Source organism: Bufo gargarizans, chromosome 4 (genome assembly GCF_014858855.1).
Source record: "Bufo gargarizans isolate SCDJY-AF-19 chromosome 4, ASM1485885v1, whole genome shotgun sequence".
Lineage (NCBI taxonomy): Eukaryota > Metazoa > Chordata > Amphibia > Anura > Bufonidae > Bufo > Bufo gargarizans.
In genome coordinates this window covers 369,082,381-369,095,306 of record NC_058083.1, presented here as the reverse complement: position 1 = coordinate 369,095,306, position 12,926 = coordinate 369,082,381, and the positions used below count along the sequence as shown (strand labels likewise).

At 42.3% G+C, this 12,926-nt stretch overlaps 1 protein-coding gene across 6 annotated transcripts in view; it reads left to right on the top strand.

The window, feature by feature from the left end:
* Positions 1–12,926, top strand: part of ARID1B (AT-rich interaction domain 1B) — a 645,879-nt gene that overhangs the window by 228,994 nt on the left and 403,959 nt on the right. For all 6 annotated transcript variants that reach the window (XM_044289093.1, XM_044289092.1, XM_044289095.1 and 3 more), the window contains one exon: positions 10,959–11,072. In XM_044289093.1, the coding sequence (XP_044145028.1) occupies positions 10,959–11,072 (114 nt within the window). The remainder of the gene's footprint in view (positions 1–10,958; positions 11,073–12,926) is intronic.

Below are 12,926 nucleotides of genomic sequence, written 5' to 3'. Positions count from 1 at the left end.
TGCAAAGGCAAAGAACGGGCGCCCTCCTGCTTGCACCAGAGGGGTTAAATAGGGTAGTCGCTCCACCCACAATTACAGGCTGCACGCAGCCTTAACTATATACAGGTCCTTCTCAAAAAATTAGCATATTGTGATAAAGTTCATTATTTACTGTAATGTACTGATAAACATTAGACTTTCATATATTTTAGATTCATTACACACCAACAGAAGTAGTTCAAGCCTTTTATTGTTTTAATATTGATGATTTTGGCATACAGCTCATGAAAACCCAAATTTCCTATCTCAAAAAATTAGCATATTTCATCCGACCAATAAAAGAAAAGTGTTTTTAATACAAAAAAAGTCAACCTTCAAATAATTATGTTCAGTAATGCACTCAATACTTGGTCGGGAATCCTTTTGCAGAAATGACTGCTTCAATGTGGCGTGGCATGGAGGCAATCAGCCTGTGGCACTGCTGAGGTGTTATGGAGGCCCAGGATGCTTCAATAGCGGCCTTAGGCTCATCCAGAGTGTTGGGTCTTGCGTCTCTCAACTTTCTCTTCCCAATATCCCACATATTCTCTATGGGGTTCAGGTCAGGAGAGTTGGCAGGCCAATTGAGCACAGTAATACCATGGTCAGTAAACCATTTACCAGTGGTTTTGGCACTGTGAGCAGGTGCCAGGTCGTGCTGAAAAATTAAATCTTCATCTCCATAAAGCTTTTCAGCAGATGGAAGCATGAAGTGCTCCAAAATCTCCTGATAGCTAGCTGCATTGACCCTGCCCTTGATAAAACACAGTGGACCAACACCAGCAGCTGACATGGCACCCCAGACCATCACTGACTGTGGGTACTTGACACTGGACTTCAGGCATTTTGGCATTTCCCTCTCCCCAGTCTTCCTCCAGATTCTGGCACCTTGATTTCCGAATGACATGCAACAGTCCAGTGCTGCTTCTCTGTAGCCCAGGTCAGGCGCTTCTGCCGCTGTTTCTGGTTCAAAAGTGGCTTGACCTGGGGAATGCGGCACCTGTAGCCCATTTCCTGCACACGCCTGTACACGGTGGCTCTGGATGTTTCTACTCCAGACTCAGTCCACTGCTTCCGCAGGTCCCCCAAGGTCTGGAATCGGTCCTTCTCCACAATCTTCCTCAGGGTCCGGTCACCTCTTCTCGTTGTGCAGCGTTTTCTGCCACACTTTTTCCTTCCCACAGACTTCCCACTGAGGTGCCTTGATACAGCACTCTGGGAACAGCCTATTCGTTCAGAAATTTCTTTCTGTGTCTTACCCTCTTGCTTGAGGGTGTCAATGATGGCCTTCTGGACAGCAGTCAGGTCGGCAGTCTTACCCATGATTGCGGTTTTGAGTAATGAACCAGGCTGGGAGTTTTTAAAAGCCTCAGGAATCTTTTGCAGGTGTTTAGAGTTAATTAGTTGATTCAGATTATTAGGTTAATAGCTCGTTTAGAGAACCTTTTCATGATATGCAAATTTTTTGAGATAGGAATTTGGGGTTTTCATGAGCTGTATGCCAAAATCATCAATATTAAAACAATAAAAGGCTTGAACTACTTCAGTTGGTGTGTAATGAATCTAAAATATATGAAAGTCGAATGTTTATCAGTACATTACAGAAAATAATGAACTTTATCACAATATGCTAATTTTTTTAGAAGGACCTGTATATATATATATATATATATATATATATATATATATATACACACACACATGTGTATACATTGCAATGCATGGGCGCCGACAGTGTGTCCACTGTCTGCAGACATAAACCCATTCATTTAAATGGGGTCTGCAATCTGCATCCGACAGTACTTTTTTGCAGTGAGGAGGCATGGACAGAAAACCCATGGATGCGCTCCATAGGTTTCCGATCTGTGCTTCCATTCCAGACCACACTGTATCTTTCGGATTTCAGACCCATAACTTGATACGGTGCATACATGGCTGGTGCCTGTATATTGCAGACCCCCTGTTCGCTGGCCACAATACAGGCACAGGCAGGCTATGGTCATGTGCATGAGGCCTAAAGCCATACCTCCTTCCAGTATCTGGCAGGACAGTCCCGGATTTCAGTGGCGGTCCTGGTACGGGGGAGGTATTTTGAAAATGGATCGGTTTTACCCTAATGCATTCTGAATGGAAAAGGATCCACTCAGAATGCATCAGTTTGCCTCCGATCAGTCACCATTCCGCTTTGGAGGCGGACACCAAAACGCTGTCCGCCTGATGAAACTGAGCCAAACGGATCCATCCTGGCACACAATGTAAGTCAATGGGGACGGATCTCTGGCACAATAGAAAACGGATCTGTCCCCCATTCACTTTCAATGGTGTTCAAGATGGATCCGTTATGGTTATAGAAGACCTAATACAAATGGATCTGTTTATCACTTTGCAGCTGCTCCGCCCACACAGCCTCTCATTAATGGGAGCATGCTAAATGCAGTAGAAAAATGATATATATACAATATATCTGTCATGATGCAAATTCCTCTTGGCTTTAGTTATTGTCTGGGGCACTTTATTGTTTTTTATACTTATGTTGGCCAACCCCTTTAAGAAACTTTTTCCATTGTGCTTTACTCCTTTATAAAGTTTAATTTTTATAGGACGTGAAACGGGGTGGCAAACTGAAAACATCATGCATGGGGAAAAAAAAGCAGAAACAAGAACTCCAACTTTTTCTAAAGTACATATTGACAATTATGCTTACACTGTTTCTATGCTAAAGTTAATGGGGTATTCTAGTAAAAGGTCCCCTATCCAAAGGATAGTGCATAATTATTAGATCACAACTATGGGTGTCTCCTGTTTGTAAGGAGCAATGGTCAAGCCTGCTGCTCCATAGAAGTATCCTAACACAAACAGAGCTTTGGATCAACAGTTAAGTGAAGCACAGCTATGTGTCTATGCAAACCGTTGGGTAGGGAGGTCGCTGGTGACAGATTCTCTTTGAGAGATATTAACACTGGCCTTTTTGGGCTTAGTGAACTGAATTGCCCAGCTCTGACCTTTTGCTTGTCTCCCTACATTTTTAACTACTGCACAGTATCCCAAGCCTGACCCCATTAACTGTCCCTGATTTGTCTGACTACCCTTCTGCATACTCCATGATGGGTCACAAGTAGCTGTTTTAAAGCAGATCTCTGGATACTGCTAAAAACTGCTAAAATTTTAGAAACAAAAAATGTGCCAGTATCTGGATGTAATTGGTTAAAATTCCTGCAGTAAAACCAGAGCTACATAGGGCCTATAGGATGACTAAAAGAAAACTTGAAAATTCATATTTTCCTCAATACCCCACACGCAAAGTTCTACAGTACTTGCCTGTTTACTTCTAATGAGGAAATCACCACCAGGTAACCCCTGGTTTATCAGAAGAACACCCCATCTGATTATTTTCTAGGAGAGCAAAGTAACACACATTAACATCCAATATGCTTAAACCTTCTTTTGAATGGAGTGTCTGGCTGTCCCCATACACATTGGATTGTTGGCCGATCTTGACAAAGTCTAATATAATATCTATAATCGCCTTGAGGCATTTGTGTGAAAATTGCACAAGAGGGATACCTTCAAAAAGCGTCCTTAACGCTATATTACATACATGTACATCATAAATATTAAGGGGTTGTATGAAGAAGGTTAACATGCTGAGCTCCATTAAAGAGGACCTTTCACCGATTATGACACTGTGAACTAAGAATACAGACATGGAGAGCGGCGCCCGGGGATTTCACTACACTTACTATTATCCCTGGGCACAGCTCCGTTCTCCTGCAATGTCCTCCGGTATCTCCGGTCACAAAGTTATGGTAGGCAGAGTCTGCCCTTGTTCTTCTGTAGTGCTGGCCAATCGCATTGCAGAGCTCACAGCCTGGGAGAAAATAGCCTCCCAGGCTGTGAGCTCTGCGCTGCGATTGGCCAGCGCTAGAGCAGAACAAGGGCAGACTCCGCCTACCATAAATTAGTGACTGAAATCTCCGCCTACTATAACTTAGTGGCCAGAGATACCTGGGGCTGTGTACATGAGCGATGTTTTCCATGCATTACTCGTGCGTTGCGTGAAAATCGCAGCATATTCTATATATATTCTATATATAACGACATCCATATATAAATTTTTCGCTAAATTTATTGTTCTACATGTCTTTGATAAAAAAAAAATGTTTGGGCAAAAAAAAAAAATGGTTTGGGTAAAAGTTATAGCGTTTACAAACTATGGTACAAAAATGTGAATTTTCGATTTTTGAAGCAGCTCTGACTTTCTGAGCACCTGTCATGTTTCCTGAGGTTCTACAATGCCCAAACAGTAGAAAAACCCCACAAATGACCCCATTTCGGAAAGTAGACACCCTAAGGTATTTGCTGATGGGCATAGTGAGTTCATAGAACTTTTTATTTTTTGTCACAAGTTAGCGGAAAATGATGATTTTTTTTTTCTTACAAAGTCTCATATTCCACTAACTTGCGACAAAAAATAAAAAATTCTAGGAACTCGCCATGCCCCTCACAGAATACCTTGGGGTGTCTTCTTTCCAAAATGGGGTCACTTGTGGCGTAGTTATACTGCCCTGGCAATTTAGGGGCCCATATGTGTGAGAAGTAGTTTGCAATCAAAATCTGTAAAAAATGACCGTTGAAATCCGAAAGGTGCACTTTGGAATGTGGGTCCCTTTGCCCACCTAGGCTGCAAAAAAGTGTCACACATCTGGTATCGCCGTACTCAGGAGAAGTTGGGGAATGTGTTTTGGGGTGTCAAGCCCGTACCAGCTTCAACTGCCCTTCTGGTGCTCGCCACTTCACCAGGTTGTACGGCAGTGCTGGTACTAGGTCCAGGGAGGGCTGCGCTGCTGGTGTATGCCTCACCACGTAATCCGACAGCACCAGCCCCACTCTGCTGCTCTTGAAGCGGATCCTGCGCAACCTGTGGTCTAGCGACACGGGGCCGGGTACGCCTGGTGCTATCAGGGACCTCAGCCTCCTCGTCCGAACTTTGGGTCAGAGAGCGACTGCTTTCTACAGGTTCGTATTCTGACCCGCTAGATTCATCAGATGAGGGTTCCCATTCCTCATCCGACTGGGTCAGAAGCCTGTAGGCCTCTTCAGAAGAATACCCCCTGTTTGACATTTGGGCAACTAAATTTAGGGGTATTCCCTGAGACTACCCAAGAAAAAAAGCAAGCCTGTCTTACAAAGGGGAGGCTAGTGAAGTACCGGAGGCCGCTGCGGTTGATAAAAAATATCAAAACTGATTTTTTTATCGCCGCAGCGCGTGTAAAGTGAATGTGCAGTGATCAAAAAAAATATATTTTTTGTCACTGCGGTGGGGCGGGTGTGGGCGAACGATCAGGCCTGATCGGGCAAACACTGCGTTTTGGGTGGAGGGAGAACTAAAGTGACACTAATACAATTATAGATCTGACCGTGATCAGTTTTGATCACTTCCAGATACTATAAAAGTACAAATGCTGATTAGCGATACACTAATCAGCGAATCAGTGACTGCGGTGCGGTGGGCTGGGCACTAGCCGATCCCTAAACTACCTAACCAAGGGGCCTAAACTATCCTAAAACCTAACGGTCAATACCAGTGAAAAAAAAGTGACAGTTTGCACTGATCACTTTTTTCCTTTCACTAGTGATTGACAGGGGCGATCAAAGGGGTGATCAAAGGGTTAATTGGGGTGCAGGGGGTGATCTGGGGCTAAGTATGTACTGTTGGTGCTACTCACTGTGAAGCCTGCTCCTCTGCTGGATCCAACCGACGAAAAGGACCAGCAGAGGAGCAGGGCAGCCATATAACAGATCATATTTACTAATATGATCTGTTATCTGGCTTCTCATTGGATTTTTTAAAAATCATCAGCTTGCCAGCCGCGATCATTGGCTGGCAAGCTGATGACGCGACCCCCCTTGACGAAATGCCGGCCCGAACTGCGCATGCGCGGGCCGGCAAAGCTCGTCATCTCGCGTCTCGCGAGATGACGCGTATATGCGTGACTCTGCGCAGCGCTGCCGCATCCGGACCGCACATCTGCGTTAGGCGGTCCGGAGTCGGTTAAAGTCCATTTAAATTATTATTTTCTATTATAACATGGAAAATAGCATTCTTTAATACAGAATGCTAAGTAAAATGTCCATTGAGGGTTTAAAAAATAATTAAAAAAAATTACTCACCTAATCCACTTGGTCACGCAGCCGTTATAGTCTTTCTTCTTCTTGCAGGACCTGCGCTGAAGTCATCGCGCTCACCACGTGGTGAGCGCGGTGACGTCAGCGCAGGTCCTGCTGAATGAAGATAGAAGAACCTTCTATGGTCTAATGGAAAATAATAAAATCTACAGAACACCGAACCCAAACCCGACCTTCAGTGAAGAAGTCCGGGTTTGGGTCTGGGTACCAACATTCAGTTTTTTATCACGCGCGTGCCAAACGCATGAACAACGCAACACAATCGCAAACAAATTGCGTGTGAACTCGCACGGGTTTCCCTGAACCCGCCTACAACGCATCCGGACTGAATCCAGCACACTCGTCTGCAAGGGGCCTAAGGGATTAAACTCCAATTTACTCATGAAAAAAAGGAAAAGGTTTAAGGTAATTTCACAAATTGACATGGATATTGTAGATGCAGAAATCAAAGCTTTTTTTAAGGGAGAACATTCACTCAACAATATGGCGCGCTCACATAGGATGATGCATAGAAATTGGCCAGCTGGTGGCAGCCTGTTTACTATAGTTAAACCTATCCCGCCTTTAATGTTATGACAGTGCGTGAGAAATTCTGTCAGTCAGTACGACTTGACTGAATCATTCATCCAAGCCGAGTATATAAAAACTGCTATGCTTTGCTGTACTTGTACTGCGTTTTATACATCATGCAGAAGGTTTGATACTTGCAGAAGCTGTGTTATCTTCGTAACCTACCTAGAACTAGTTGTGCTGCTTTTCCTGCCAGTGTAGACATGTTACACAAGCAGATCTTTGTTTTTCAGGTCTTTCTACACTATAAACTATGTCTGCTGATACACGGGATTCGGTAAATGGGTGTGTTTTCTGTGGTTCTAGAGGTCTAACTGTTCTGTAAAGAAAAAAAGCCGCCTGTCTGACTTTAATGTCTTTCTTGGAGTAATTCTTGATTCTAATTGTAGCTTTAATTGAAGAGGGATAAAAATGGGTCTCCAACGTATGACATTGAAAAACTCTATTGAATCACTCTGCAGTAATTTCTGTTATAACCTGCAGAGGACACCACATTTCCCAGGCCTGTGCTGCACGTCACCAAATTTGTAATTATCCATAAACTTGAGATTTAGGGGACCTCCTGTCTCTCCCCTGACAGCAGATGTGATGGGAGATAAAGATCAGTTGGATTTTTCTTAGGGAGACTGGTTGCTCTTAGAGGTGTCTGGCCGCTGCTTTTTCGCCATTCACAAGACATGCAAGCTGAGCCGAGCTGAATGGGCATGTGAATTAGGAGACATAGCTGTCGGCCAAATGAGCATAACTCTTATTCATTGACTGTGTCTGGTATCTGGTATTACAATTCACTTGAGAGGACTGCGTTTCAATACTACAAACAGCTCCTGGAAAAAGTGGTGCTAGTTTTAGGGGCAGAAGTTTTGATAGGCAGATCACAAAGAGGTAATAACAAATGCATGTTCTGGTCCTCAAATGGTTAAAGGGATTGTGCACCCTTGTATACCAATTTGTTTAGTTAGGGCTGATTCCCCTGACTGAACATGGTCCGAGTGGGCTGTAGCCCCCCTGACCCAAACTGACTGCATTATAGTTTTTAATGATAATTCCTATCTGATCGTGGTCTATTATACTGTACTCACATGATGTCAGTACAGTTCAATAGGCCCACAATCGGCTAGGAACTGACAGTATTTTATGATGCAATCATACGGTCAGTCTGGGAGTTGTGGCTGATGCGCGGATAGTGTTTCCTGGACCGAATCAGCCCTTATTTAAAAAAAAAAAACAGAGACTATCATATTAATTAATAAATACATGCCCCCAATTCTGGAGCATATAAGCTCACAGCATGATGTTTTTGTGTTCATCAAGCTCCTAAGGCTAGGGCTACACGACGACTTGTCGCGTGAGACATAGGGCACAACTACACTGCTACATGTGTCGTGCAACATTAATGTCACGCGGCAATTTTTTTAAATGATAGTATATGGTGTCGCACTGTGAAATGCGACAGTCACTGAAAAATCCATCTTGGATGGATTTTTTTCAACTGTCGTGCAGCAGTCGCAGCATGTCGCAGTGCAGCACCATAGACTACGATTATAAAAATTGTGGTGCGACGTTGGTGGGACAAACTGTTGTGCAACACATGTCGTGTAGCCCCAGCCTAAAGGTTCATTTAGACTGCCGATATCCCTGGGCACTTATGATTGGGAAATAGTGTTCATATGGCTGTTAGTTGATACTTGATCACTGTCCGCTCATTAACTGCATTTACTTGTGCTGTATGGGGATGAATGAGCGTTTCATTGTTTGTCAGCAGCACATTCCTATTCACACATGTCTGTGTTGCTGAAAAATGATTTCATGTGCCACTTAAATGATAGATCATCAAACAAATCAGCAATTTAAACAGGCCAATTTTACGTGAATGAGCGTTTATAGACACATTTGATATTTTCGATGTTTGGCTTGTGTTATTCGTAGTTATGCTTCTTATAGGATCAGATGGGTAGAACCAGAATTCAATCATTCAGCTCTGGATATGTAGAGAATTTGAAACTGCATCAGAAAAGCAGAGTACTGACTGCAAGAAAAATACTGTATAGTAGGGACTTTACCTTTACCAAGCAATTGCATTGGAAGCAATTGTCACCATACTTGATCCATGACAGATTCCTGAAAGTCTGATGTACTTATATGGACTGCAGTTTTCTTTCACAACCATTAGAGTAAATTTTAGTTTCTGGGACAGAAAATGTGACATGTGAACATTTTATTTATTTTTTTATAACGAAGACGTGTGACTAGATAAAGTGTATAATGTCTAGGATGTCTGAAAATATTAAGATTTTGTTGGCCATTTTCTTCACCTGCACTTGTATCGCTGCTGTTCCTCTCTTCTGGAAGGTTTTGCACATGTGGGTTCTTGACTGTCCGAGCAAATCCTCACAATTGTATTAGAAATAGACAAATTTTATCTATTAGTACATATTTCTTTCCTGTGGTTTAGTAATCAGAACTGTTTAGTAATCCAATGGGGTTTGGTTGTGGAAATATCCATGACAAAGCTCATTTGATAGAAAAACGGATCCACTAAATTCATGCTTTCAGATGGTAATGTGTTTTACAAATTTGCACAAATGATTTTATTTAATTCATGAAAGAAATCGGCCAAGTATCCTTTACCCTTATATTGCCTTGCATAGAATGGAAATGTTCTTTTATCAAGAGGTAGCCCGAGAAACAGACAAAAAATGAGTGCCCTTTTACAAGGGCCAACAGAGCGGGCAATGTTAGGGAATGAGAATGTTAACTCCCAATCAATGCTTGTTCATTAGCTGCATTTAGAGGCAGCAATAATCACTAATGTATGGGGATTAACGATCGTTACTACCATCATTTGCCCCCTTACAGTTTCCTTGTTTATTGGCATCACATCCGTTTTACACCAGGTGATGTACTCCCAACAAACAACGATATTTGGTGTCAGAAAGGTGTAACAACCCAACAAACGAGTTTGCCTGTTTGTCAGTTGATTGGCACCGCCTTTACATGGTCCAATTAATGGGGACAAGCATTCATAGGGCCTGTACTATCCATTTGGCTGTAGTTCTATAAATTGATTTGTTGACTTCATATTTCATAGTGATTTGACTATAACTGCTTTCAGGTCATTGAACAAAGCGGATAGCCTTGTAATTACATAGGATTATTAGCTCCCGCGGGAGATCACGTTTGGCCCATAACTTGTGTGTCTTTGGCAACAGAATGATTTTTCTATGTTTAGTGACTTCAGTGACCGTATGTTAGAACACCACTATAAAGTAAACCTATTGAGATGTTAATGTATTATACAGAAAAATCTTTATTTTCAGTCCTGCATTAGTATGGTTATGAAACTATAAGCTGTTTCTTGTCTGATACATACGTGGTTTTCCTGTATTTGCTATTAGACAATATAATGACGTGTTGAGCTTTGCCAAAGCTTTCAGAGTTAGGACAGGATAAAGACACAGAAGTACAATTATTACTATGGTCCTTTCATGCTCTCTTTAAAAGCACATGGTCTTCTACTTCCTTTGGGACTACTCCCATTGGCTTTCTTGCTTTTTTGATTGCTGGATATTAATTTTTGTTAGGTGATGCACCCATCATTAAATCATAAGAAATATGCAAAGGGATTAGATGTACCAGAGAATCCCTTCCTGCATACATTTATCATCCCCAAGATGTTTCTACAGCTTGACTGTGGTCTTCCAGTAGTAAATTCAACTGATGGGACAAGATTTTGAAAGATATACACACCAGTCTATATGAGTCCCTTAGTTAACAGTGCATGTTCAAGCAAAAAGCCAGAAAGACAAGACAATTGTCTGTAGAAGCCCCAAACTGATTTCCATATCCATTTAGAGCATTTTTATTAGCCAGAACAAAGATATTCTGCATCTGTTCCTTTGGCATCTGTACACAAGCCCTTACTAATTTCATTGGCAGTAATGTAATACAGGGAAATGAGCATTTACATGAATGATATTCTATGTGATAGAAACTGTGTTACTAACCTTTTCAATGCACCATGAAAATAATGAACAAGGCTTAGCAATACTGGGGTCAGGATTTGTTGACAATTCCTAATGGCTTTACTTGACTAGATCCTCAGAATGAATGTATATACCTTATACAGTATATCAATTTTATGGAAAATGGTTAAAAGAAAAATGTCTTCTCTTATACACATCCAGGATGTTCCAGCAGAAACATATGGAAGCAGACCTCCACCTTCTTTAATGACTCATGGGAAGACTAACCATGAAGAGTTGAACCTAATACAGCAAGAGAGGCCATCAAGTTTACCTGTAAGATTTGTTTCTTTTTAGTTTCTTTCTTTGCAAGTGAATATATAATGATCCAAAAAAAAAAAAAAACATTTTCAATACATATTGCAATGCATTCTTGGTGCTCTCAATTCTTCACTCGTGTCATTTAGGTTTTGGTATAGTGTGCTTAGGATGCTGTACAATAAGGCACTTGCTATAAAAAAAAACATATTGGGGGTGATTTGTCAAAGACCAACATTTTACACTGGTCTCTGATGGCCACAGCGCTGCTGAATGATGCACCTAATTTATGACCCCTGGTCATAAATTAGGTGCATCCTCCAGCAGCCCTTGAACCTAAACTGAAATCTTCCCCAGTCCCTGACTGAAGTAGATTTCAGTAATCAACTATGTGTGGAAACAGGCTAGTTCCAGGACCTGGGTTCAGTATTCCTCTTGTAATCTCAGAGCTCTTTTATTTTTTTCCTTTGTTGGCTCAGTTTTCTGTGCTTTAGAGTTCCTCTGTCTTCAGGTTCTGGAGCAGGAAATATCTGTATATCTGTATTACACCTATATTAGCTGTCTGACACCTGGTAACCCAGAGCTTCCTCTGTCTCTCCCTCAGGTCACCATTGCAATGACCATAAGAGCTCTCTCCCCTTAAATACAACTAACTGTTCAGTGACATTTAGACCACATTGGTGCCAGACAAATTCTTACTTTTACTTAAATGTCACCTATTATTGGTTTGTTTAGTTTAAACAAGTGGAAATACAAGAAATGCTGGGATGTGAAGTTACGGTTTCCCATCATATGATATGGCATATTGTTAACCTGATGAACAGTACAAGTCCAACCTCTGGGACCTCTGCTGATCCAGCAAATAGGTCACAGAGGACTTGCTTTGCAGGTCAGAGGTGTTTTTGGCATCTGTCCTACAAAGCAAGTCCTCTGCATCCTATTTTGCAGGGAACTGCAACACATCTCAGTCTGAATAAATGTGTGGCTGGGAGCATAGCTGTGTAGGGAAAAAAGTGATGCGGTCTCTTTAGTCTAAGTATCGATTGGGTCCTGGCAGTCCCCAGTGAGAGCAAATTGTAGCCATAAGGTATCGCTGACTATGCCTTTACAGTCTTTAATAATGCATGAAAATGAACTGATAACTGATCACCATGAAAATTAGGGTTGCATGGGGTATGCCATGTTCTCATCAGCAGCATAGTGGAGAGGGAGGGATTGCCTCCCCACTGTGACCCGGCATTCGCTGCCACCAATTAAAACATTAAGGGGAGGGTGCTCTGGAGCTGCCACTGCGCCACCAATGAAAATAATTAACCCCTAAATGCAAATGTATGGAGCAAGCTGCTACCGTGTGCCCACTCCATACACAGCGGGTGCCAGCTGTAGCATACAGACAGAACCCGTCCTCAATGATGGGGTACGGCGGTCCTGCCAAACCCCATAATTTCACCCCTCATGTGCCGCGATCAACATTGATCGCGGCACCTGAGGGTTTAAAAATCAGGGTTCAGTGGGCTTGCCATTTCCTGTCATTGCAGATTGCTGCGCTATACATTTGCATTTAGGGGTTAATTTTTTTCGTTGGTGATGCAGTGGCAGCTTCTGATTGGAGCCCCAGCTGTGAAACCGCGGGACTCCAATCAGTTACCGTGGCAGCCTGAATGCTACTGAAGCCTTTCATGGCGGCCTTGGTGAGCTCCCTGCTGCTGTGTGTACAAAGTCCAGTGTAAAATCCTATTCACCCTAATAGATCTCTTTTAGGGGGAACAGGACAAGATCCCAGATTCTAGCCCCCTAAGGAGGCTAATAGTTACTAAATAAAAATAAGAAAAAAGTTTTAAAAAATAAAAAAAACCGCCAAAATCACCCCAC